We start from the raw sequence: 23,162 nt of genomic DNA on the forward strand, positions 1-23,162 counted from the left end.
AACATAGTTACAACCGTGAGTTTTCATTTACTGCTTTGTCCCAAGCAGCTTGCAAACACAGATTGTGCTTTTGCAGGCTTATACATCTGCATAGCTTTGAGCACTAACGACCCACTGATTTTCATAAGACACATGATTTTGACAGTAGAGTTGTGTGAGCAACCTACAATTGTGTTCTAACAATTATACTTCCTACAGGAAAACTTCTGTCTGCACTACAGGAGACAGTTACAAAAGACAAGTTCTCCTATATCTGCTTCATACTTAAAAAGAAGCAATTACTACAGCTTTATTTTCAAAACCACATTTGCTCTTGCCTACTCACATGCAGATTTCTGGCTTAAGAACAATACTGACCTCCAGATGATGTGGAGTAAGCACAATTCTCTTACCTCATTTTTGGAGCTCAGCCTCCATTGCATTAGTTTACTGAAGTCCCACAGAAGACACTACTTGAGCACCCTACCTTTACGGAAGCGGAATTTAAAACTGTGTTATATTTCAGGAAACGTACTGACATACCTGCTGCTTTCTGTGGCTGCCCAATAGCAACACTGATGCCTGCAACAGTAACGGGGAGCGTAGTGACTCCTGCAGATGACACGACAGCAGCTGGAACGGATACCACTGGAGGTTTTGCCAAAGCAACCTGTGCTGCTTGTGGAGTTTGGGCCTGGATTTGTCCTTGTGCTTGAAGCTGGGAAGCAGGAACACGAGTCTAAGCAGTAAGGAATGAAGATTATTGTACCAGCCAAAATAATATTTGCTTCATATAACAGGTGTTTAATAAGTGACAGTGGTAAATGTTTCTGAATATGATTTCTCCTTTACACTAACACACTTCAGAGATGTGTCAGTAGGTTAAGTGCTATTGAAGCTACTTGTGTTAGAGGTCCTTCATACAGCCTAAGTAACACAAAGGGCACTTAGGTGCACAAATAACCAACATCCAGTTCATTTAAACCAGCAGTGAGAACAAGGTGTCTGCAGCTGTTTTAATTAAGTCAGAGACAACTTACAAGACGAGCAACTTGCAGGTTTGTCACAGTAGTGCCTGTGAGGACTGCGCCAGGACGAGGTGCTGTAACAGCAGTGAGTTGTTGAGTTTGCTGTTGCTGCTGCACTTGTACTTGTGCTGCTTGCTGTTGTGCCCCTTGCTGTGTCTGCTGTGCTGCCTGTTGCTGAGGAAGCTGTAACTTCTGCTTCTGCAACTTGATTAGCTGCTCCTGAAAAAAATACACCACTTTATTTCCCATCTTTTATAGGGCTACAGGAAAAAGAATGGAAATGGACCTGCAGCTTTGAAGTAACATTCTATGCCAAACTTTAGTTAAGATCACAGAGCTAAGGAGCAACTCTTTTACACAACAGGTTGCCAGTGGGTAAGCAAGAGTAAGTACTTTACATCCTGACCTGTGTCAGCAGCACTTATATTTGAAATATAATATTTGCTTACTAACCTGTGACAGTTTCCCAACAGTTTTTATTTGAGCTGGAGACTGGGCTTGTGCCTGAGCCTGAATCTGAGGAACCTGCACCTGAGCAGCCTGCTGCTGCTGTTGCCTCAAAAGCTGGAAGTGAGCAGGAGTGATTGTTTTGCCAGAGAGCTGGACTGTTGGTGTTGCTGCGAAAGGAAAAGTAAGAAAAAGAAATGCTCTGAGGACACTCAATATTGAATTTAATTCTCTGATTTCACCTGAGAAGCCAAGTGGTTAAAGAATGTTCTGCTACTGTACATTCTGTAGACTTAGTATAGACAACAACCCATTAGCATAAACACAATGAAGAAAAATAAAATATATACTCCTTTCTTCATAGTAGTTTATATTTGTGATACTCAGTATTTTACTGCTTGATTGCTAACAATCTTTTTTTAACTGTAACCCCTACGGGCTAAGCAATTCTCTACTGCAGCACTTTGTGCAGAAATACTCACCAACAAAAAAAAGGTAATCTGAGAACCAATAATCAGCAAGTTAGGAATCATACCACTGTTTAATTGTGCAGCCAACAAAGCCGGACTTTCAATACTGTTCGGGTCAAGCAAACTTCGGGAATCCTGCAGGAACACTAGGAAACAATCCCTAAGCATACAATTATTACCTGGTGTAACTTGAGTCACCAGTGATCTTGTCTGGGTCTGCACAGGTGTTAAGTTTGTCGTTACCACAGCTGATGCTGTCACTGATGTCACTGCACGGACCCCCTGGGTAGATGCTATGGTCACCAGCTCTGTGGAGGCCGCAGGTGCTGCCGCCCGCTGCTGGGTGTGCACAACTTGTGCAGCTGCAGTGCCTCCCGAAGTCTGAAGAGGAACACAGTCAGTCATTACTCTGCAGTCTTTGTGTCTCATATAAAGCTATGAACTTTCTGGATATAGAGTTTTAGAAATTGACATAAAAAGCAAAAAAATCCAAACCTTTCTAATAAATCTGTTTGAGTATATCTCACAGTTGGCATCTGGTTAAATCTTTGTCAGGCTGATCACCAAACCCTCAACTACACAAGTTTGATTTTACTACCTGTCATTTTTTGCTTAACCTTCTATAGTCTTACAACCTTAAAATAAAAATCACAGTTATTTAAGCATAAAATATTGGAGGCTGGAAATTATATTGACATCACTCATTTCTTAAGATGATACTTTTAAAAACAGTTCATAATTAAGCAATGTCTCTTAGGTACTTTATTCTGATAATCTGTCCAGGTTTATGCTGGTATTTTGCCAAGGGAGAGGAGTTGATACAGGGTCACAAGACTCTGCGTGAAGTTAATAAAGAGTGGAATTTCTGATCACTAATACAGCTAATACAGGAAACAGATCCAGATGTGCAACCAAAATGAAGCCAGAGATACAACTAGCGTGCAATCTACTCACAGTCAGTGTGCCAGGTATAACAGGTGAAGCCAGACGTTTATTGATGGGCTGAAAGGTAGCTGCAGGGACTCCAGCAACAGTATTCACTATGACATTCCCACTCACTGTAGCTGGAAGCAAAAAAAAAACAGGATTAAAAATGATATTGCAAAAAAAAGAATGAAAATCTTACATGCTATCATCACCAATGCCCAGTTATAAAGTCTTCTTACCAGTCTGTATGCTTGTCCCCGTGACTGCTGTTTTGATTGTGCCTGCCTATTGAGAAGACAATTGAGATAACTTTAGAAAACAATAAAAGAAAACTGAATATAGCTCTTATACTGCTACGCTGTTTAACACAGTGCTGTATTCCAGAAATGACAACTCAAGAAAGAGACAATGAAATGCAGAGATAGTTGTAAAATTTGCTTTGATTCTGCATATCAACAGTAACTTCTGGGTAGGTCAGCATTCTGCCATGTTAATGAGCAATTGGATACCAGTCAGGTGTTGGGTAAGTACTGGACATTTTACATCCTTGTCAGCAGAAGGGAGCGAGGTATCATCACTGGCACACGCAGGTAACCTCTCACACATGACATTGTGAGAGGTTACCTGTTAGGAGATACAGAGCAGTGTTATCAGGACAGAGCCTTTTCTCTGTCTATGGAAAAGCTGTACTATTCTGGCCCTTCAACAAGTATTAAAATCACTGCTGCCTGAGCACATTAGTAAATAAAGTGGACTGGCTTTAAAACAAGAGCTTTCAACCTGTTATCAGATTCACTAATACAGATTCTACATTTAAAGAAGCCATGAAAGCTTTACAATAATACAACTAATTGTTGGTCCTGTAGAATACAGGATTCCATTTTCCCAGCAAAGATTAATTTACTCAAAGCTTTGCTTTTTAACCTACTTTAACAGAGTAGCTGCTATAGCTAGTGTCTCTTTTCTGAGTTCTTTGGATAAACAGTGTTAAATGCTAAACTGAAAATGCAAGATATCTGTACAAAGAATACAGCATTCTGAGGTGGAAAAATGCTAATGCCTATTATTACAATAATGATATTAAGCGCTTTAATCAGTGAATAAAAAAAAAAAAAAAAGAGAAAGTGCCCAGCACAATCAGGAGAGAAAGAGAAAGAAGAAAAAAAAAATAGCCTTTATTTCACTAAGTTGACCTAAAATTCTTACTTCCCAAAGCAAGTAAAAGCACGCAGATGTAGTACACAGAAAAGAAGAACTGAAGTTACTACATCAGACACCAAGTCCTCCCTTTCTTACCAATACTGCTGTGTTGGCCACAGTAGTTACTGCAGTCTGCACTACTGCCTGTGGCTGCTGAACTACCTGTGCCTGAGCCTGTGGCTGTGGTTGGGCCTGTGCTTGCTGGACAGCTGGCTGCTGAGCTTGCTGCTGGCCGGCTTGCTGCTGCTGAGACTGTGGGCCTGCCTGTTGCTGTGCCCTCTGCTGTTCAGCCAAAGCCTAGGAAACAAAGCATGAGTTTCACAGTTGTCAAACCAGTGCATCAATTAATGGATGTATTTAAAACAAAACAAAAAAATTAGTTCAGAACATATGTGCAGACACAGCATACAAGTCTGACTTCCTTGTAAACACATATAAGTTGTTACTAGTTTCAAACTATGAGCTGCACTCTAAATGTTATACAGCTTAGAAGATAACAGAACAAGCAATTTACCATCTAAAAGCAAGAACAAGCATTTCCTACTGAATAGTTTAAGAAAGGAGGAAACAGAACAATCAAGAATGAAATGAGATAGTTTCATGTTTTCACCAGATTTTAATTTAAAAAAAAAAGAACATGTTTTCTAGAATGCTGCTTGTGAGCAAGAAGTATCAGTGTCACATACAGGCCCAAGGTTCCACTTTGGACCTTGTGTAAACGCTACTAAATAAACAACTTGCTGCAACTATCACAGCAGCAAACTTCTCCCAGAAGTCAAATTTTCCTCATGCTTCCTCTTGTCTATATTTTTTATTACAGCAGTCATACATGTAAGTGAAATGGAGATTGCACCTTTTTCTCTTTTGCAATACGTTCTGCTCGCAGGGATGCAACTTGAATTGGAGGAAGTGGCTTGTCGTAGTTGATTCCACTAGAAACAGTGATAAGACACAGCATGCAATAGTTAAACTACTGATTTTTTTATTTTTATTCTTCTAAGTAAATAAAGAAGCACTTTTAAGACAGAGTGTGCCCACCTTTCTGCGAGAACAGATGCATGCTTTGGATTCTTCTGGAAAGGATTCATGCCAAGTCTGAAATTGAGCAAAATTTTATTACTGAAGACAGAAAAAAAAACAAAAAAAACTTTAAAAGAGCATTTAATTTCATGTTTTGGTAGGTGACACTGTGGGTTTGGTGAAGTTTTCATGATATTCCCATCAGCACTGGAGCCTGCATAAAGACAGACATTTTAAGAGATGTGGAGTAAGTGATAAATGAGTACATGCAAGTTACTGCTGTTAACTTTTGGACACACACAAAAAAACTAAACAGCACAGACATCAGAATGTTTGCAACACAAGTAAACGGGAGGCCTAGTTTAGAAAGGATATCTTAAAAAAAATGACAAAACTCTTAATCATGTATGTGAACAAATTCATGCAGCGAATAAAAGCTAACCCTAACCACATGAAATGTGAAGACATTCCAATACCAGGCCAGAACACAAGGAAAGAGGGCAAGAACAGAGAAACAGAACAGCAGTTTGAAACAGATGAAAAAAATCTCTCAGTTGGGAGAGCAATTTAGAACAAAGTGTCCAGGAAACGTGGTGACAGGGAGGTTGGAACATCCCAGTTAAACTCACAGAGGTTTGATAGGTGGACTTCTTTTCCCTGCAATCATTTTCATCATCTCAAAATGGTTAGTATAAAGCTGCGTGTGGGTGGCACCTTCATCCTGAGCATAGATCTGATTCGTACGAAGTGGGCGACTGTTTTTAGTCTAAAAAATGAAAAGAAACAAACTTTTAATGGTGAACACACCCACACAGCACCTTGTCTATGTATAAACACATGGTGAGCTTGTAGATTATTTAAAAACGAACTCCAACATATCTATCACAGACTGGTTTCTGCCTCGTGTCATTGATAACTTACTGTTACACAAAATTCTATGGGAAATGTATAAAGAAAGAGCAAAACGAGGAGCAGTTCTCACGGTCACACTGGCATCAGCACTTGGGGACATACAAAATGGCAAACTAATTTGAAAAAGAATCTTTGCTTTAAGTTTAGATTTTGCAAGTTTAATTCAGTACTCAAACCAAGAGCCCATTAGTTTACAGTTATGCATAGCGCACACGTCAGAGTAACACCATCACTGCACTGCTCTCCCAACAAAGCTATGTTAACATCCAGCACAGCATGCCATCCTAATTCTTGGCTCCTCCTAAGCAGAAGCTGCCAGTCAGGGACAAACCTGCTTAATGGTCAGAGAATGGGGCTACAGTCAGCAGTTCTAGATTCTCTACCTAGTTCTGTCACTACGTTGCAGAATGGTTTGGAAGACGTTGTTTATGATCATGGAATTCATTTTTGTTTCTGTGGAGTGTTACAACCCTCATTTACAAAAAGGCACTTGAAGCATTAAACTCCCTACGTGTCTGTGATCCGCTCAGACCCCAGTATGAAGTACATCCTCACACATCTTAAGTACCATAACAATGATCAGGATAAGTTACATGGTGGTTGTCAGGTGGAAAAATGCCTACTACAGTTAAAGTGAAATGAAAGATTTCTTGCATGAGATAAAATTAATCTAGCAAATCCAAAAGCTGAAGTCTGGTGTCAATCCACTGTATCAACAAAGAAAGGAAAAATAAATTTGGAATTTTAATTGATGTTTGAGAACTCAAGTAACACTGAATATGGATCTCATATGAAGTATCTGCCCACCTCCATTGCTGCTAAATACCACAGTGTCTAGATTTGATTTTGAAAGAATACCAATGCACACCTTATAAATACTTTTTGTCTTCTTTTTAGGATTAGCTTCGTACATTAGCTGTAAAATAAGAAGGAAAGTTAGATGATCTTTTGTGGAAGATTTTGTTCAGGTGCTTTTTCTTTTCAAAGAAATCATATAAAATAAGTGGAAATCCTGATGAGGATAATTTTATAATCTTTTAACGTTATTTATTTACACTGTTGAAACATTTAACAAAAAAAAGTGCTTACGAAGATAAGGAAAAAATATTCTACAAACTTAACGTAGTAAAGACGCATCACTCTAAATAAACTCACCTTTCCTTCTTCCCTTGGGATAATGACATTTTCGTATCTGTTTCTGCATTGTTTTGGTGAGCGATAGACTCTGCTGCATGAGTTAACAACATCACTAACAAGGTCCCAGTTGGGAGTGTGTGCTGGCGATACAACAGCAAGATTTAAAGGGAGCTCCAACAGCTGCTTCACTGCCTACAATACATAAAGGTACGAAAGCTTCAGGTCACAAATCATTCCAATCCTCCACACCCACCCTTATCTGCATCCCTCTGCATTATTAGAATGAACAGATAGTTCAGACCTCAGTACATGACTTCACCTGTGTTCATAGAGAATAAATATGCAAAGTTTTCTATGCAGACAGGTGTGCAAAAACACAGAGAGGGGTACAGTAGGAACAGGGAGCTGCCAGTCAAGCACTGCTCTCTTCTCAACGGTGAGGAAAACTTTAGGTGCACTATCCAGTATCCAGACTTATCTAGGCCATTACAGTAAGCCGTCTCTAAAACAAAATTCGGACTTTTTTATCCTCAACCTTTAATTTATCCTTAAAGAAAGAAGTAATGTGCAGTCTGCTCTGAGTTAGGTCAGCACAACATGAAACTGATCATCAGGAATAAGCAACCTTCAAGAAAGAAAAATACTGAAAGAGCTATTTATGAAATTAGCAGAAAAAATGTAATAAAACAGCAAAAAGCCAAATGCTGTCTGACCTGCAGAAGTGCCCAGTCCTCACTGATCAACCACTCAGGATTATCCTGTCCATTCTCAGCAGCCGGTTTCACAAGAGTTGGCAAAGGCTTTGCAAACTGTGTTTGTTGTTTCAGTAAGATGTTCTTCTTCTGCTCCTTGCCCTCTCGGCGCATCTTCAACATTCCTGGAGTTGCTCGATCAAAAAGTGAGCGAGGAGGAATAACTGTCTCTCCATGACGCTGCTTTTTCTTCCTACCTGCAGCTAAGACAAGAGAAATAAAATTATTTGTAAACAGACACTATCATTGTTTGATTTCTTTGTTACATATAGCTGCAAAGTGCTCCTGAATGTATATATCCATGCTACCTCTTAAAAGCATTCTGCCAGCAACTAGATGTACTATGGCCAGAGCCTTAGTGACGTAAGACCAGCCTCACTGACACAGAATGCTGCCCCTCTCCTGGAACTGAACTTCCAAAAGTAAAATAACCATATATGATTAAATCAAAAGACACACTGTCTAAACTAGAGCTTTCAGTGATTGAGGATCACTGTGAGACAAAACTTTTCATCTCACATCTGTGCGTTTTGACCGTTACGAAGAGGAAGTAAAGATATATATTTTTTTTTTTTAATTTTAATTTTTTTCAAATTTTAGCAACAAAACATCAAGTAGCTTTGGCATTTACCAGAAGGATCTGTTTTGTGCCGTTTGCGTTCCTTCCTGACATACACTGGAGGCAATTTTGATTCTGGAATAGGGGTGGTATCATACATCAGGCACATCACAGAATCGATGTAGATATCATTGTCATCCTGAGGTGGAGTGGGGGGAGTCCAAAGCTGCAGAGAACGTAAACTTTTTAGTTACTGCCATATTAACTAAGCACTGATCTTTATGTTTCAAAACTAAGAAGTCTATTTAGGCTGCTGTTACTGATACCTACTGGCATTATTTCAGTTTGTCCATCTGGACCTTCATAGATGTACTCCTACACAGCAAAGAGAGAATGCAATCAAATGACATGACTGAACTCTGAAGGAAAAAGCATCCTCAGAATAATTTAAGAAATACACAATTCAATACAGTAATCAGGAATTACTTTGTTGTATGCATCCTCCCGAGTGTAGGTGAGAAGTTCCTCTTCATCCTCCCAGAGCATTTTTTGCTCTTTTTCCTTTAATTCCCTCAGATGTTGGACTTCCCACGCTTTCTTTGCTGTTTTCAGTTCCACCTGGGAGAAAAGTCAGACTCCTTACAACCTTCATGACAGTAGCAGACACTGGATTACAAGTTACTGATTTGTGGTATTTATGGATAAATCCTTTAAGCTGCAACATTCTCAGGCACAGAAATTTTGAACCCATTTCTTTATAATGAATTTCACAATCTCTTAGAGGAGATTTTTTTTTTTCCTCTGTTGCAAGTATTTTAAAATACTGAAAAAAAGCAAATTCTGGCTAAACATTCAAGACAACCAAAAGAAGATCCTTTAACCAAAAAAGCAGTCTCACTGAAGCTGATGACATTTTTTTCCCTGCTGACAATAGAGTACAACAAATATTTGCTGAACTGTTCTGAAGAACATCATTCCCATTTTACAAGAAATCAAGAACTGATATATGTTTAAACCAAAGGAATTACAGAACACTTATTGTAAAGCATTCTGGTGTTCAAAAGTAGAGCAAGAGGAAATAGCAGAAGTTCTTTACAATATGTCCTACATCATGGGATAAACTTCCATTCACACTGGAAATATTAACCCTCATCGTACACATTAGGAAACAACAAGGTGGAGTACAAATATTTATCATTTTACCTCATTCAGTCGTGGTTCGTTCTCATCAACTGAAACATGGAAGAGCTCTAAGTAGTTCAAAGCATATTTCTCTATTGGAGTCAGCTGAGAGAACACGTTAAGGAAAAAAGAAGTTAGTATTAAGAATAATAAAAGAAACAAAGGAAAATGTATCAAAACTCTCCTTTAAACAAATCTCTTTTCCGATGGCATAACAGCTTAAGTCACTAGGACTTTTCCCATTTAGTGAATTATCAAACCAATTGAAAACAAAGTTGTTTCAAGGCAAAACTGCAAAGAAATTGAAATATTTGAACTAAACATTTCTTTTAACTAAATATTCATGGAAAAAGTCACGGTACCTGATCCACAACAGCAACTAACTCCTGCAGTGGTGAGGGTTCCTCATTGTATTTTGATTCACAGAGCTCTGAGACCAAAGGTTCAATGCTTGACTCAGGTCTTATTTCATGTATGCGATCATCTGGCTCTTCATCCTCTCGTTCAATACTGTTGAGGGCCTTTCAGAAAGACATTTTTAAAATAATAAATACTTCAAAAACATGGAAAGAAACCCTTGCAAGAATTTCACTGTAGTCCAATACAAACTTCTGCAATAAATCACTCTTCAAGCAACAGTCCCATGCAAGCTTACAACTTAACACTACATCCAAAGGGACACAGGAGGAAAATTGACTGTTGAAACAACATAAAACCAACAGAAAACCAACTGGCAGAATTTACCTCCACCTCCCCAGAAAGATTAAGCAGCCATTAAATACTAATGTCCTACAGTTGCATCTTTAATTTGGGTTAATAATTACCTCTATGAATGGTCTTGCAACTTTAGGTGAGATGGTTTCTGCTGGAGATGGCTCTTGAGAAAGTACTACAAACTCTTCTGCTTTCACTCTAAATCCAGAATCCTCCATAGGAGAATGAACCTCAAACAACTCCTGAATCGTTTGCTTGGTAAATGGAAGGAAAAACAAGTATTACTCAGCTTTCAGAACCATTCTAGTTTTTTATATTACTTTGAATAAACTTAGTTTCCAGTGACCTTATAAACTGTGTCCTATCTATTACTTCTGGAAAATTGTCCTTTTTCTCTTCAGTATTTTCTGTAATTTTCTCTTGCAGGAACACACAACAGAATGAAGTGTTATCAGGTAATTTACAAGTGAGTGAGAAACAGACACGGACATTCTACATCACAACATCAGGAGTGTCAAAAAGGGATGGACTAGCTTTGTCAGTGTAGTCACCATCCTCTGCACCTTCAGAGCAGTTTATCTCACCAAATACTTTTAACTTTGTATTTTGGCTTTTTCAAAGTTGTTGAAATTTTCAACAAACTGCAGAAGCTTGTAGCAGGGTGCAAGAAATCAGAATATAGTAAGTCATATCACTGATGCCTTACAAGTAAGGGAACAAGAACAGGTAATGCCACAGCCTCTCAAATATTAACACCTAAGTTCAAGCAATCACAGTAACTAAGACATTTACCACTCCAAACACATTTCTAGTACTGTTGCACTTACTCCAGCAAGTCTGAACTTAACACTGCAACACTGGTGTTTGAACATATTTTAATATTAACTTACTTGTGTTAAAAAGGCCATTGAATAGTCATTTCCCTGAGCTGCTACTTCTCTGATCAAATCCTTTGTGCCATTTTTCAAAAGCTTCTCTTCTACAGAATTGCCACTGACAAGTCTAAAAAGTAAAACAGATGAACAGAAATTTGTTAAGTCATTTCCAAAATAGCTTTCAGAAGCAAGGAGAAGAATTGCTGTTGAAGAATAACACTGAACTATTGAAATGTAGTGATGCTTGCGTGTTTGAACAAAACAGACATTACCTGTTTCGCTTTAAAGCTTTCTTTCAACAACTAGTGTTAGGGAAAACAAACAAACAAGAAATGTAACGTAAAGCATGGTAGCATCCAGAAAATTTGTACAATTCATACAATTAGATGTGGTGTTAAGATAGACTATGTTATCATGTGAAAAAATAGTGAGGGGGTATTAAAATGAGATGATTTTCAGCACTGTTTCCACTTTCTTTCAGATTATGTAGCATTATCTGAAATGATCTTACGTTAAACACGTTAAAGAAAGGTCATTAATCTGTAACGTCATTAATCACCTATATATGTGGATATCTTTACACCTCCCAATTCTGTCACACCACTCCTGTGCCTTTGCATCCATCACTGGATTTAGATCATTGTCATAGAACACAACAGTGTCTGCTTCAACAAGATTGACACCAGTGGAACGACTGTGAGAAGAAAGGATGGCACAGAAAATGCGCTTGTCTCTGTTGAAGCTTTTCATCAGCTCCTACATAGAAGGAATAAAAGCAAGTCACACACAAAATAATTAGCCAAAGCAAACTCATTAGCCTAATCAGAAAGAAGTCAAAGTTTCAAAGTAAGTAGAAACAATGCAAATTTCTTTCCCTTGCTGTAGCACATAGAAGCCTGTGTAGCACATGTTGTGGTACCAGCAGACAACTGTTAGCACACACTTACCTGCCGTTGTTCATGGTTAGCATATTCATCAATCCTCACAAACGTGAGGAAATGGAAATTCAGGAACAATTCCAGTATGTCCAACATTAGAATCATCTGTGATAAAATCAGCACGCGGCGCCCTTCGGATTTCAACTTCTGAAGCAAGACAGCAAGAGCTTCTAGTTTTCCTATATTTAAAAGAAACAGCAATGCTTTCATTTAGATGTACCATTACTGTACAACAGGAAATTACAAAATGTTACCACTCAGTGTCCACCTTTACCTGAGTCATACTGCACCAGGCGGAGGTCAGGGAATTGTAGCAATTGCGGAGTTGTAATCCGCTGCAACTGATGTAAGTGTGGAGCTGCCTTCTGCTTCAGACTGTGTTTGAGGACTTTCAGTCTGTGGCTGTATGAACGGGGAGGGTTTGCTACATACAAGCATGGGGGAGCAGCAACTGCAGCTGGCAATACAAAGAGAGCCCTGTGGAAAGCATTTTAAAGTGTGAATACCAGGTTGTGAAGCTACATGCAAAAAGATGAAAATTTCCAGTGTAATTTTGCTCTATCATACACATTTTGTTGAACTGACCTAGGAAGTGCTGCAAATCTTAAGAATGCTAATATTCTCTCTCTCTCTTTATCTTGGTTTTGTTGCATCTGTTTTGACAATAGATTCTGATACAGTGTTTGTTTTGTGGCTATTGTATCCAGTGACTGGAGTTCAAACACAAGAAACGTAACACCAAACTTTTTTTGAAATACTTTTAGTTGAGGTCTTCTGACTGCATCCTATGTTTCTAGAAACACACAGTTATTTGCTCTGCACACAATTCACTAAGTGCCAGCTTTAGCTAAGCTTCTTGTCTGTGTCTCTACACCTTAACTCCTGCTGGATGGCTAATGGCAAGAAGTCAAAACTAAACCCAAAGCATGAGAACAAAAACTGACTATAGTCAGTTGAATTTGAGTCTGAAATTAGGAACGAGGTAGCAAACAATTTTGTTATCAAGATCCTAAAATAAACCAAAGGGATGGCTATGCGAATCCTGCAAATCATTTACTGCTAAATCAATCAATCTAAACCAACCAAGCTTATGATCAGAAACAAGGCTTTAGAGCTCTTCTGAAAAGGACAGATTAAGTAATACCTAAATGTAGTCAAGCCCTGCAAGGACAGAATCACACATTACCTGTCAATAACATCCTTTAGAGATTCTTGCTCCCGAACCAAAGTCTGGATCATTTTGCGCAATGGATCACTTGGACCTCCGGAGGCACTGGAAAGGCAACAGTTGACAAAGCCAGCCCACCTCCAACTGCTGTCCCCGTAGGCAGACACCTGGGATGACCTCCTCTCCCCAGCCAGTGAACAAATACTCAGTAAGTCACTGCCATACACTGGAGCCCTTGAACAACGGCGCTCGTTGCCAGAGAATATTCTGTCCAGACGCTCCTTTAGAAGTCTGTTCTTTTCTTCATATGTTTCCTTTGCCAAGGAAAGTTGAAAAAAATATTTGCTGCTTACAACAATTACTTAAAAATTTGAGTTTCCTTAGAATGAAGCTATTTGGGTCTGTCACCTGTGTCTTATCCCACTAAAATGGTCAATTCTAACAACTACTTGAATCAACTACAAAAAGTTGAAGTTTCAAATAAAAGCTGAAGATTACATTTAAATTCAACTATTAAAAAAAAAAAATCAATTCCATTTCAGATCAGTGTCTTGCTTTCATTAGAGTACATTCTCATATATGAAGAAGTGTCATTATGAAAAAAAAAGAACAACAAACTATTTCAAACACTTCACTAGTTACATTCATGTAAAAAAGTTGCAGTTTCTTACAATTTGTTCAACGTTCCTGGGTGTTTTACAGGTTGCTCGAGTATCTTTTTTATGAAGTGTTGAGATTAGAAATCTAGAGAACTTTGCCCAATTGCCTTTGTGTTCCAAAGACAAAATCTGATCATTACTACAGAATTACAGAAAGGAATGCATGAATATGTAACAGCTATAAGAATCTGTTAGCTGCTGTGCAGATGTATGCATCACATTTTAAATGATGGACTATAAAGGAAAATACGTCAAATTTGTCAATCTAAAACACTAACAAAAGAGAGGGGGTTGTGTTTTTTTTTCTTTGCCTACTCTATAACGGAAGTTCCTAATTAATTCCAGTGTTCTAAATTACAACTTAATACAGAACCTGAAAAGTTATGTTTCCATAAGAAAACAGAAGTGACATACCTGTGACTGCCCATGTGTAGGTGCTGGTTTTAACACCGCTCCCATGTCACCAGATGACAAATTAGTAACTGCAGTTCTACCTGGAATACAAACTGAGGATAAACCTTGTGTTTATATATTTATTCTTCCAAAGAGTGGTTTCACTTATTATTTTCAGTAAATGGACGTTTCATAGTTGCACAACCCTCCAGTCAGTGTGAAATTGCACGTACTGGTGAGTCCACGCACCAATGACTAACCAAATTCAAGCTAACAAGCAGGAGTAGCTCTTACATTAAGAACAGACTGAGGAATAAGCAGAGGTGAAAGCACATTTTTAGTAGACACAAACAACCCTAAGGGAATATCCAGCATACATCCAATTTTATTACACAGCTAAACCAGCTCAGCAATTAGTTTCCAGTCACTCCAAGCAACCGATTTAGCATGTTATCCAAAAAGTCAAAATAAGTATTTTCAATATGCTTTACAACTTCCTCCAAAGGTGAAAGTGAGAAGTTTCAACACCTGAAAACAATATTTATTATTACTTTTAACATACTTCTCTTTTTATCATCATGAGGGTAGCAAGACATGAGATTTTGTAGAAATCTTATATTCTGAATTATCAATTTCTGTTGTCAGCTATGGTCATATTAGGAGCACCTGTGGCATTATCCAAGCTGGAGGATGGAACATTTGAGCCACAGATCTTCTAAATTATGACTGAAATCCTTTACCTCCCAACAACTGGGAGACTGTTGAAGATCCTCTCTTTTTTTTGTGATGAGACATCTAGCCCTCACATCTCAAAATATGAAGTTGGAGGACACATTAAGACATCAAATAGAAGCAATAAACAGCCTGTTTTAAGTAAATGGTTTATCTCCACAGAAATTTACAGCAGATGGCAATTTCCAAGGAACAAACTCCTAGCATAGCACTTACCATCATTTAACAACCTGCTGTTAATGCCATAAGCACATCCTAGACCGCAATTTCTCTGCTGTTATTTTGATCAACATCTTGGTTATGTTTTAAAGCAAGGCACTGATCCCATTTGCAGCAAGGGACCAAGTATCTGAACAGACTTTACAGAGTGAAAGAGAAAAGAGTAGCTTGGATAGACAGAAAAGCAAGGAAAATTAGAAAATCAATGTGGAGAAGGAGAGGAGTGCTAGACATTCTACATAGTACAGAACAATAATCACCCTGACCTTTCTTTGAAAATAGAAACAAAGTATTTCAAACTTGCTTCTTCCCACAAAAATCTGACTTAAGACCTAATTGATACAGAAAAATCTATACATTTAATTCACTTTCAAGCTCTTCTAAGTTCTGAAGAAGACTTGACTAAAACTTCAGTACACATCACTCATGTATCATTTGTCAGAAGGATTTCTTTCATAGTCTACCTGCTTCTGAACTCAACTGAATGAATTCTAATCTGCAAAACTTTGGAGTATTTATTAATTTATGACGTAGGTAATTGAATGTTTAGATACATTTCTTTAAGCTAGAAGGCATACCTTGCTGTGATACTGTGGCAGAAGTTGGCACCCCAGCTTGATGCTGGTTTCCTAAAGCATTCAGAGCATTCTGAACAGTTCCAGCTTGGGAAACCGTCTGCATGACAACAGGACCCTGAGGTCTCAAATACTGCTGACCCGGTGCTGAAACTATCTGAAGAACGCTTCCTGCAATGAAGGATTTTTAAAAACATTAGACTGGAGAGTGTAAAAGGACCAACAAAGTTCTGTACCAAGAGATACTGCTGTTACAAACTACTTCAAGTTATTCAATAAATGTGTGTGGGGGGAAATTTAAAATCCATTTAAAATTCCATAATCTCTACCAGGAGAGATCATCTTCGTCTCCTGCCAGAGATTATGAATGAAGTCTTTATAGTTACATGGGAGTTTAATATATTCAGGGTATCACTCTGGATCTAGCTAGTTTATATGGAATTTGGATGAAACCCTCACTCAGGGTTTCCTCTATTTATTAGTCACAGCAAAAGATTTCTATGTTCTCCTGAATGTGGTGACCCACGCCACCAAGAGGGTAAATGTGAGAACAACAGTGTATGTAGGACATTCAGATCAGGGTAACAATAATTCAAGAGTTATTTACACCATTTCAGAACTAAAGAACATCCTCAGTTTTGCCTGTATCTGCCACCCATTGGGAAGTTTATCTGAAATAATTTCACCTTACTTTAGCTGTATCGCATGTGTATGAAAACAAGTTCAATAATAAAATCTTCAAATACAATATTGTAATAGAGCGTAACCATGCCTTTCACATTTAATCTTCAAAACAGAGCTAGCTTCTATTTCCTGTGTCACACAGCAAAAAGGCAGACAAGGACAATAAACGCAGTAGGGGCAAAGATCTTCTTAAGGTACAGCCAGAAGGGATGTGCTGTCCACATCAAAATCAAGCAGTCTAAATAATGAAAACTCACTGTATTGGAATAGGTACCTTGTAACTGCAAAGGCTGCCCTGCAGTGAGCTGACGAAGTTGGCTATGTGACAAAGTAAACTTGTTGCCTTGGAACTGCAGTGTTACAGGGGTCTCTGGCTGAGCAATTCTGCCTTGTGCTCCTGCTATGGAAGCCAGCTGCGCTATTTTTACTACCTCACCACCTGTCAAGGAGGGAAACAAGCATTAAGAAAAACAAAGAGGGAGGAGAGCCGTTCAACATTCACAATTTTAAGCTTTGGTTAGTACACTGGTGCCGAAGCACCTTCCATGCATAATTATACTCAGTGCATCAAAAGTGTCATATAGAAGTTAAGCAGGTATTGCTTTCTGTATTTGTTGGACAAACTGGAAAAAAGCTGATTGTTTAAAAGCTAAGAACATCAACATTTGAGAAGCTATCACTTCCATTAGCAAAGACATAAGAGCGACCTGAAAACTCATGTGACACTTTGTAACAGGACAAGTATAGACATTGAAGTGATTTCCACTGCCTTTTCAAGAGCATAAAGGAAGAGACAAGAATTTGCTATGCATGTAGCAATATAAATTCACCTTAAAAATAATCTGAAATTTGCTGATGAAACCTAATTCATATTTCAAGCAGTCTGCAATTAGACAAACCAAAAAGCTTTAAAGTGATGAGGACCAAGCTTTTTGTGTTTTAAATGCAGAATGGTTGGAGGCATGTAAGCATTAAGTTTTACGATCTCAAGAAAAGACTGTTGTGAGATTTTAGCTTTTGTAAAGGCAGCGCGTTACCCCAGAGATAAAATTAATACATCAGTGCTCTACTCTACACACATGCTAATAGGCAGTGCACATCCAACCTTAAAGCAAAGCCTCATTGCTTTTCTCTGCCTAACAGTTGCGACGCTCCTCTCTGCGAGAGGCCTTTAGCAGATGGATTAGTGTTTAATACGAAAGGAACAATTAGGATAGAGCTAAAACGTTTGGTCTGAAGGAAATCTTGCCAGCAGAAGAAACATGCAGAAATAGGAGATTAAGTTGACACCGCTAATGTATGTCCACAGCAATTCTATTGTTTCTTATCCAATTTTCGATTTTCCTTGGTCAAAAGCAACATACTGAGCAAGGCTAATCAGAAGAGTGAAAAAAAACAATGATTTCTGTACACATTTTAGGGTGCCTAGTAACTTAACCTCGTTGTAGTAAAAAGGTGGGAGAAACCTCGAAAGGGGAGGCCACTTACTAGGCAACCGTGCCTGGGCCTGGGAGGTGAGGACCAGCCTCTGAGGCAGCACACTCTGTTGGATGGTGTGCGGGGGGGGCTGTGGCTGGGCCTGGCCCAGCTGGGAGGCCTGTGCTGCGGTCTGGCCCCGCTGTTTCACAGGATGGGCTGTGCTAGTTGCTGTGGTGAAGGTCGCTGCGGGCTGGTGTCTTGGAGCACTGGTGGAAGCCTGAGTTGTCTGAAACTGTGCTGCTGCAGCTGCAATCAATAAGGTTTGTTTGTGCAAGCTGTTAGAGGTTTTAACTCACTCCACTGCTTTAAACAACCTGCATTGAAAAGAAACCTTCCAACAGGATATTAAAACAGCTACAGGAACGGCTTTTCCTTACAGACTGGGATTTCTAGCCATGCCTCCATCCTACTTTTACAACATCATTTATTCAGTAAGCATTGTTTAAAGGTTAAATAAATACACAAAAGCACTGTAAACTTCCACGTTTGACAGAATGTTACATGTGATCAGGTTTTAAATACCACTACGCCATATTTACTCCACACACTATCAGTTAGGTTACACAAAGCTTAGTTTTGCATTACACTGACAGATCATATCATAGAAAACTAGTGGGGAAGTTTACTGGCAATTAGTTTGTCGGTATTTTTAAGCCATTAGTATTCTAGACCATTAAGCTAAAGGAAGGAGTTCTATTACCAGGCTGACTGGTACCAGTGTTTAGAAGTCTATGTGATCAACAAAGCCCTAAAACTCTCTTACCTTGATTTGAGGACACTGTAGCTATGGGTGATCTTCCCCGTACTTGTCCCTGCTGAGTTACTGTTGCTGTGGTCACCGTGCGTTGTACCTGAGTGCTTGGAAAAACTACAGTCCTGCCCTCTGGTTTCTGCCCATACTGAACTGGTTGGAACAACCTGAAAAGACGACGAGAAGTCAAAGACCACAGGAAGATCATACTTCGGCTCTTAAAAAAATAAGTCCTGGCACTGGGGAAAGTATAAACTGATCCTAGAGTTACTTATCTCTTGCTCACAAAGGTGAAGCTGGCAAGACTCAGTACTTCAGCAGACTTCACTTACAGAAATCCCATAAACTCAGTTTGCAAAATGTAAGAAATAAAACCACGTTTCTTGCCATGCATCCAGTTAGATGCAAGAAGCAGCAGAATTACAGCAAACAAGTTCAATGCTCCAGCTCCAAGTCTAGAAAAAGAAGGGGGCCCCTGTATCACTTTCAGAGAGATGCCAGCATGTCATCAGGCCTTTTCATCAGAAAAACACTTCCACATAACTTGGAGATCACTATATCTGTGAGAGAAATACTCTTAAAAAACGGTGCTGACAAAAATTACGTCTCTTATAACCGCAAGCACAGCTAACACTGTAAGCACAGCTAATAGCCTCAAAGAAAGATTTCCCAACTAAGCTGTAAAACAGTGCTTCTTGTCAGATAAGAACCTCAAGAATAAAATCCATACGCTGGTCAAGTCAAAACTTCAGAAAAATCAATAAACTTCAAATAGAGTTGTATGCCTAAAAAAACCCGATTTAAATGGATTCCCTACTTCCAAAGGTAAGCAAGAAAAAATACAAAAATACAAAGCAAAGCCTGACACTTTATGTCTACCTATCTAGTCATGTGATTCACATAAACACAGCAGCAGATCTACATCTTGCTCCTTGTAATTCTAGCTACAAGGAAGACGTGCACATACCTGCTTGGTTTGAGCTTCACTGGGTTAGGCCTAGCTGGTGGTGGAGGAGAGCTGTAGATTTCTTCAATTAACTTTCTAGTAACCTTTTGTTTTGGCAACATTTGTGCTTCATAGCGAGTCATTTTGTTTTCCATTCCAATGAGATCAAAAAGGGAGAGGTCTGATTCCTAAGGATATTGTAAAAATAAATTTTTATATGATGGCACTAACAGTCAATTACTCTGTGTTCTACGCTGAAGTCATTTTCTACATTTTACTTTTTTATATGATATAACTTAAAACTTGAAGAATTTGTTTATTAGTCAAAACTGCCTGAAAACATTCATCGACACTCACTGAACGTTGGAGACTAAACAGCAGATGCCAACACAGTGAGGCAGTGAGTGTGCATTTCAGCCATGGCTACAGCAACGTGAAAGACAAGCCATGCTGATCTGCTAACAGTGGTGAAAATAGTATTCTGCAGCTAAGAATTTGCTCTACCAAACAGTGTTAATTGTGTTCTCTGTACTGTTGTGGTTTCCATGGAAATTAACAGGAGGCTTTAGTTCCAGAGTGACCTATATAAATACTGGTATTTTTCAAGGGCACTCAGAAAGAGAAGAAGAGTTAACTATTCTACTCACCTTCCAAATATCCCTTTCTAGGGCACTCAGTACAAGAGATGCAGTTCTATATTCCAGCGTTTCTGATACATATGAAGTACTCGAAAGCCGGGGGTTTATCAGATCTGGGTGATTACAGATCCTTTGCAGCTGCATCAGGACATGCAGGACACTGATGAAATGTCCACTTTTGAGAGCCTCTTGAGTTCTACCAAGTAAGATATATAGAAACACATCAATTTCAGCACAGCTTTTATAAAGGCATAAAAAGATGTCCATCAATCAGAAGAGAATGTGCAATGCAGTATGTTATTCAAAATCCGTGGCACAACCTTAGACTTTAAGTGTTTCTAAAGCATTTAAAATAGCACTACAGTAAATATCAATTTGGAAACATGATGTTTAGGTACCAGTGCTACCTTGAAGTCAGCTACAACCTTCTAGCCCTATCCTCAAAATTCCTTTGTTGTGTCTGCACTACCCCATTTTACCCAATAATAACCACGTGGTGTTACAGCACAAGTAACTGAGGGTAAAGGCAGATACATTTTGGGCTTTAGATAATATGGAACCACACATTTGAGAAAAAAAATCTTAAAACAGAGACAAAACTGACCAATTACTGTTTGAATTTTAGGTCATGGATGTAAAAGCAGGCATTTTTCATTAGGCTCGTAGCAACACCGACTGCCATTTTAGCTTACAACAGAATCACTTTTTACTCCACGGTCATGTAGAAAAACTATTCTATTGGTCATCCAGAAAAATAATTCCAGCCATGACTTCCTAACCATATCATCTAGCTTAAGCACCAAAAATGACAGCATTTTTAAATTCCATTTTAACCCCTTACCCTGGCTGTAATATGACATCTTCATACATCGCTTTTTGTCGACTAGAAAGACGGCACTTCAGTACATGCTCGTATTTCTTTGTTAGCTGCTTTTCAACATCTCTCTTTGATCTTCGCAAAATAAACGGCTGAATCATCTGAAACATTTCAGAATTGAACTAAGAACTTCTCACTTCAAAGACAGTTTCACAACAAGAAGCTAAACTCATTTACACCCAATATATTTTACATGATAAACCTCACAAGCCACAAGCTGAAAGTACACTGTTGTACAAACATTACTTGTTCTTTGATTTCTGCACATTATGCTTCAAAACCTGAGCCTTATGTTTTTAAAACAAACATCCATTCTTTCACGGTAGCAGAAAATCCTGCTTACAGCTGGACTTTCTTCTGTCTGAACTGACCAAAGTAATAAGCAAGGCCAAAAAGCAAGAGCTAAACCTTATCTTTTCCTTTCCTCCTTATTTTCACAACAGCTTTTAATACAACTACTGTAGAAGGACAGATAAAAAAAAAAAATGACAACATACCCTGTGTAACCTGATGACCAGTTTATGGCAATAATCCTGGTTTTCCTCATTAGGTGCTTTTACTGGAAAATCTAGATAAGGTCTGGAAATGCCTGGAATCAGGAAGTGCACCATGGTCCACAACTCCATCAGTGTGTTGTGCAAAGGAGTGTCTATCAGAAGCAAACGATGTTGGCTGTGAATAGTAAGAGAACATTTTTAAGCAACATAGCAACATTACAAAAATGAGACCAATGTTCAAATGCTGTAGCTTTAGGTCTGCCTGAAATAAGCAGTGCTAATTACATTCAATTTAGAATAATTTATCTTTTTAATCTTGAATATACCATCAAATTAGCTTCCTCATTGCAGAATAAAAGAACATACAAGAGAATCTCTTTTGAAGCACGGATTATCAGCTAAGAGGAGTGCTATTGTTACAGCAGAGACCACTAAAGGATCCTGAGCATTTCTCTGTAATCCATGCTTGAAACAGTGTGAAATCTCCACAGCTGAGTGCTGCTAAAGGGTATGGGAATTCAGACAGACTACAGTATTCTTAGAGCTTTCTTTTGAATAGAAAACTCATGAGACGTTAAGAAAGGAAAAACCCACTGCCAGCACAAAAATAATGCTCTATTCCATACCTGCGCAGACTAAAAAGCGCTTCCCAGTGTTTCTCAGTCATGTTCTTAATTTGTTGCATCTCATCTACTATTAAGTATTTCCATCGCATTTTCATAAATGCTGGGTGGCCTTTGAACAGCTGCTTGTAGGAAGTGATACACACATTAAAGCTGTTGGGTTCTGACCATTCCTACAGAAGAGGAAAGAAGTGACAAGACAGAAGTTGAGGCAGAACGCTCTGGTATCTTACATCCTGCTACATCCTCACTATACTCTGACCCAGATGACTCTAAAAGAGAGCCTTGCATTGCAGTGGTTCAGAAAGCAGATTAAGGACTGAATGTGTTCATCAATACCACGGGAGTTACAAAGATGCTTTACAGACCTAGAAGCATAAGATGTAAGTTTTCTTGTAAAGCAACTTATAGTCCTGAAAACTTTTCATACCCAATCAAGGTGAAAGGAGCACACAGATAAATACATCTAAAGTGAAAAACATAACAGTCTAAGGTCTTGCAAAATACAATACCTGTCTCTTTGCCCTTAGTTCTCTTTGGCTGCCAAAGTACAGAAGAATCTTCAACCCTGGGCACCAGCGTTTCAGCTCTAGCTCCCATTTCAGTATGTTACAGCTCCGTACAACAACAAGGTGAGGACCCCAGTTACCTACAGTTTAAAAAACAGGAAGAGACTCCTGATCATTTATGTTGACTTATTTCAACCCTGATTTTTAAAGTGAAGCATTACTAAAATCATCATTAAAAGTGAGATTCAACAGCAGATGAAATTAAGTAACTA

At 38.7% G+C, this 23,162-nt stretch overlaps 1 protein-coding gene and 1 long non-coding RNA gene across 17 annotated transcripts in view; one reads left to right on the top strand and one right to left on the bottom strand.

Annotated features, from left to right (window-relative positions):
* The window catches only part of LOC146543163 (uncharacterized), a 38,818-nt gene extending 36,998 nt beyond the window's left edge, over positions 1–1,820 (top strand). The window contains exon 8 of the long non-coding RNA XR_014886936.1: positions 506–1,820. This is a non-coding gene — a long non-coding RNA (uncharacterized LOC146543163). The remainder of the gene's footprint in view (positions 1–505) is intronic.
* The window catches only part of EP400 (E1A binding protein p400), a 46,816-nt gene that overhangs the window by 4,609 nt on the left and 19,045 nt on the right, over positions 1–23,162 (bottom strand). For 6 of the 16 annotated variants that reach the window (XM_085238363.1, XM_085238362.1, XM_085238361.1 and 3 more), the window contains 35 exons: positions 22,894–23,030; positions 22,385–22,554; positions 21,759–21,933; positions 21,226–21,362; positions 20,394–20,580; positions 19,768–19,934; positions 18,813–18,967; positions 18,059–18,295; positions 16,845–17,009; positions 15,890–16,057; positions 14,382–14,473; positions 13,327–13,622; positions 12,415–12,617; positions 12,150–12,319; positions 11,762–11,958; positions 11,218–11,329; positions 10,438–10,581; positions 9,976–10,134; positions 9,635–9,718; positions 8,918–9,049; positions 8,762–8,806; positions 8,504–8,657; positions 7,834–8,075; positions 7,139–7,312; positions 6,852–6,899; positions 5,701–5,837; positions 5,090–5,146; positions 4,905–4,983; positions 4,148–4,348; positions 3,091–3,136; positions 2,879–2,988; positions 2,104–2,305; positions 1,461–1,624; positions 1,020–1,226; positions 523–718 (listed from right to left, as the gene is read on the bottom strand). In XM_085238363.1, coding sequence (XP_085094489.1) covers positions 523–718; positions 1,020–1,226; positions 1,461–1,624; positions 2,104–2,305; positions 2,879–2,988; positions 3,091–3,136; positions 4,148–4,348; positions 4,905–4,983; positions 5,090–5,146; positions 5,701–5,837; positions 6,852–6,899; positions 7,139–7,312; positions 7,834–8,075; positions 8,504–8,657; positions 8,762–8,806; positions 8,918–9,049; positions 9,635–9,718; positions 9,976–10,134; positions 10,438–10,581; positions 11,218–11,329; positions 11,762–11,958; positions 12,150–12,319; positions 12,415–12,617; positions 13,327–13,622; positions 14,382–14,473; positions 15,890–16,057; positions 16,845–17,009; positions 18,059–18,295; positions 18,813–18,967; positions 19,768–19,934; positions 20,394–20,580; positions 21,226–21,362; positions 21,759–21,933; positions 22,385–22,554; positions 22,894–23,030 — 5,349 coding nt within the window. The remainder of the gene's footprint in view (positions 1–522; positions 719–1,019; positions 1,227–1,460; positions 1,625–2,103; positions 2,306–2,878; positions 2,989–3,090; positions 3,137–4,147; positions 4,349–4,904; positions 4,984–5,089; positions 5,147–5,700; positions 5,838–6,851; positions 6,900–7,138; positions 7,313–7,833; positions 8,076–8,503; positions 8,658–8,761; positions 8,807–8,917; positions 9,050–9,634; positions 9,719–9,975; positions 10,135–10,437; positions 10,582–11,217; positions 11,330–11,761; positions 11,959–12,149; positions 12,320–12,414; positions 12,618–13,326; positions 13,623–14,381; positions 14,474–15,889; positions 16,058–16,844; positions 17,010–18,058; positions 18,296–18,812; positions 18,968–19,767; positions 19,935–20,393; positions 20,581–21,225; positions 21,363–21,758; positions 21,934–22,384; positions 22,555–22,893; positions 23,031–23,162) is intronic. The other 10 variants (XM_085238370.1, XM_085238368.1, XM_085238359.1 and 7 more) reach the window with 6 other exon arrangements.

This window comes from Meleagris gallopavo, chromosome 17 (assembly GCF_905368555.1).
Source record: "Meleagris gallopavo chromosome 17, MGAL_WU_HG_1.1, whole genome shotgun sequence".
Lineage (NCBI taxonomy): Eukaryota > Metazoa > Chordata > Aves > Galliformes > Phasianidae > Meleagris > Meleagris gallopavo.